The sequence below is a fragment of the Budorcas taxicolor genome, chromosome 11 (assembly GCF_023091745.1).
Source record: "Budorcas taxicolor isolate Tak-1 chromosome 11, Takin1.1, whole genome shotgun sequence".
Taxonomy (NCBI): Eukaryota; Metazoa; Chordata; class Mammalia; order Artiodactyla; family Bovidae; genus Budorcas; species Budorcas taxicolor.
This window is the reverse complement of record NC_068920.1, coordinates 70,686,941-70,690,679: the sequence shown is the minus strand read 5'-3', so window position 1 is coordinate 70,690,679 and position 3,739 is coordinate 70,686,941. Positions and strand designations below refer to the sequence as shown.

General features: G+C 50.6%; 1 protein-coding gene across 1 annotated transcript; it reads right to left on the bottom strand.

Moving 5' to 3' along the window:
* Positions 1-1,165: 1,165 nt before the first annotated feature.
* On the bottom strand, positions 1,166-1,879 carry NAT8 (N-acetyltransferase 8 (putative)). Its single transcript, XM_052649646.1, is given in 1 exon segment — positions 1,166-1,879. A coding segment is annotated over 1 exon segment (714 nt).
* Between the last annotated feature and the right edge of the window lie 1,860 nt (positions 1,880-3,739).

The following is a 3,739-nucleotide window of genomic DNA, read 5'->3' as shown; positions in this document are numbered from 1 at the left end:
AATAAAGAGTATTTTCCTCAGCGCCTTGGAATTATATTTTATCAGCTTGGAGGAACACAATCCTTACTTTTATGAGTCTGGTTTAATAAAACTTGTTGTCCATGTGTAATGTAGAAGTAGTTACCTTCTAAAGAGTCTTGGGTAGAAGGATGACTAAGATTATTAATGGTTTAGGAGCAGTACTTTCTCCACAGTGGCCTTACCTACAAGGATATTTTTTACAATCATACTACCTTAATTCTAGCCAAAATTAAGTCCCTTTTTGTATGTGTTTTTATAGAAAATAAATAACTTCTGATTGACTCATAGTAAAGCAAGCAGCAGCAGGTTTTTTATTTTCCATCTGGAGAGGTGCTGGGAGGTACGCAGTGTTTCCCAGGGGTGTGCGGGAGACTTCAGTCTAAAAGTGCCAGTCAAGGGAAGTGGGCTGTTAGATCAAACGTGGTCTTTCTTTAGAAATGCCATGTAATGTATTGAGAGCCCTTTTGTTGATTCTGTGGAGACAGTGTCTGCTTAGGTAGCCATGAAGTGGGTCAGAGACTCTGGGCAGACGCAGGCACCTTGGGTCCAGAGCCACATCCTAGCTTCACGCAACTTCCCTCAGGGCCGCTAGCCTTTAGTGGACATGACTCAGGAGACAACAATAGCTGGATTTAAATCATGACCTGGTCCTGGCCAGTGAGATGCAGGTAGTGGCACCTCTAGGTCTAGCCATCCCTGGCTGCCTTCTCCCCTTCAGCAGAGACCTTGGGGACCATAACAGATCGATGGCATCGTTGGCCCCAGTCCTTCTCACGTGGGTTCTTCTCACACGCCTTTTCCACGCCCTCTTCATATGATTTTGCATTTCCGTTCACTGAAAGTGGGGAGGGTCCCTGGCATGACACCTGGACACCAAAGGGGCGACCCAGCCTAAACTGCTGACCCACAGACTCGTGAGCCAGAGAAAAAGGGTTATTATTGTTTTGTGGTAGCTTAACACGCAGCAGTCTGTTGGCATTAGGTAAATGAAACAGTAGCACTCCCAAAAGCCTGAACAGAGCAGAACCACCCCACCACCAGTGCCTGCACAGACAAGCAATAAGCTTTTACCCTGCCATCACACTGAGACCTCAGGGGCTGCCTATTTCTGCAGCAGAGCCGATTTCTCCTGACTAATCCGCTGCTAAACAGATCGCAGGCCCCCTCCCTGCTCCAGTGCCTGAGAGACCTGAGCAGAGGGGAGGCAGTAGGTGAATTGAATTTGAGAGAAAGAAATTAGCCTCCAGCTTGTGAATAAGAAAAACTGGCTTGTCTTCTGGAAGCCAAGGCGCTGGTAAAGGGCCACGGCAGAGTGCTACAGTATGCTGGTGGTGAGGACCACTTCACCATAGCCCTGGTCTCGTGCAAACGTGAGCACAGTCCTGACCAGGGCTTTGGCTATCCCTTGACCTCGGTGCTCAGGGGTCACACATAGGTGAAGCAGCTCCAATTGCATCTTTTGCAGGGTGGGCTTCTTAACAGGTAGTGCTCCCACTATGCCCACCACCTGCCCCTTCGACTCAGCCACCCAGAAGCAGGAGCCGCTCTCACTGAGGTAAGATTTAGTGATGTCAGACATGTCTGTGTGCAAAGACATGACTACAAACTGCTTCCAGGGGTATTCAGCAAGGAACCTCAGGGCAGCAAGGAGGGCGAGGCTGGACACGAAGGCCAGGACCCAGGAGCCAGAGACTAGGATTAGGGCGAGGGGTCCCCCAAGCAAGAGCACAAGGGTTTGGGGCAGCTTCGGGATGTGGCAGAAGGTGGTAGGAATGTGCTCGGCCATCGCCTCAGAGAACAAGTCTGTGACCCATTTGCGGTCATTTTCTTGGTATTTGCGGATGTGATAAGGAGCCATAGAAGACTTCTGATTCTCTGGATCCCAAAGTTCAAGAGAGACCTAGGTGTCCCCTTATGCTTGCCCAGCAGCCCTGGGGAAGAAAGAGGAAGCCATGTGAATGGCCCACTTACCAGAACCAGGAAGGCCCTGCGCAAAGATGTGTCTCTCTGCCTCTACCCAAGAGGAAGTAGGCCACAGCCACTGGGAGAAGGTGTAGAGTCCGAAAGACCTGCATTTGATCGTGGCTTCATGCATGACCTTGGGCATGTTATATAATCTCTTAAGAATCTGCCTTCTGAAGTTGTTCAGAGGATTTAATGAAATAACACCCTCCCCGTCTTTCCCCATTCCCTAGCCCTCGTCTCAGTTTCTCCATACATTGGCGCTCCATGCAGCAGCCACCCACGTGTCCTCCTTTTGGTCCCTCTCTCAGGGCCCATACACTGGGGGAAGCCTGTGTTTCCAAGTACAAAGACTTGGAAACAGCAAATGTTCTTTCCCCCTTGATTGCAGATTCTCAGGCTGCTGAGGTGGCATAAGAGCGTAGCTCCAAAAGTGGTCCAGCCTTGAAGGCCGGGGCGAGTCCGGAGCTCAGGCCACACCTGAGAGCACTGTCCTTCCACCCATGTCCTCTCACCTGCTGTCACAAGAGCCTGGAGTGTCCAGGGCAGCCTCTGCCTGGCCTCTGTCCTCAGTATCTGACTGGCATCCAGGAGAGACTGTGCAGGGCCTGTTATACTTCTGGGGCACAGGCCTGGATGGCACCTCATTGGCTGGCTTCTGAATATTTGTTAATCATAAAGCCCAAGCTCAAGGGGCTGGGCCATGATGAGCAGGAAGCCCATTCTTGGGGAATTAGGCTGGAGGGGTCACGCAGGGTTTGGAACAGCTCAGGGGTCCTTGCCCTTGTGGCTGGCCTACACCCCCCAGCATGGCAGTTCACCTGGCACCTTGGTGCCCTCTGATGTCCATGCTTGGCCCCACCGCACAGCTGCTGTGACCCTGGAGCATTCGCTCCTCACCCTGTGCCCTGTCATCACAGGCCAGAGTCCAGTTCCACTGGCTCAGTACACAAGGTCCTTCAGAGCTGGGTGAGGGCAGCAGGGCATATCATCCAGTTTACGAAGTTTGGGCTCTGTTCGAAGAACATCAGGAGCCCACTGCTGTTCTTTTAGCTGGGGCGTAACAACCAGAGGTAGCGATGAGTTGTGTGATATGTGTGTGTGATTCTGGTGACCTGTGGAAAATGGACTGAAAGGGCCTGGAATGGAAGTCTATATCCCCCTGCCCCCCAGAGGCTAGTGCAGTGGTCCAAGCAGAAGGGCCTCTGGATATAGATACACAGGTGCTCACTTTACAAGATCACCTTGTCAAGGAAGGCTTGTGGGAACTAAAATCCACAAGCCCTGGCACAGAGCTGAGTCTGACCAAAGGAAAAGGTATCTTTTTCTTATTTTGCTCAAAGGTGTCACTGCCCACTGAACTGTGTGTCCAGCAGGTTGTCAGATTGAAGTGGGTGCCTTGTTTGTTCACAAAGGAGCCATCTAGGCTAGTGGGGATCCTACAAGAAAAAGCAGCAACTTGGACCAGAATGGGGCCATGGAGGTAAACTGGCCCCCTTGGAAATATCTTTTGGGAACAGAAATGACAATGCTAATTTGAGGATGAAGAAGGGGTCAGAGGTGACAGCTAGGTTTCTGGCAAGAGCAACTAGGAGGATGCTCCAGAGACAAGACTTGTGAAAGAGATCACCGCAGAGGTGCCATTTTTAACATTTCAATGTTAAGCAAAATTTGAACAAGGAACCAAAAGAGAATAGAAGGCTCCCAAGTATAGCTGACTAACCCTAATGAGTCTGTAATGTTAACCAATCAGAAA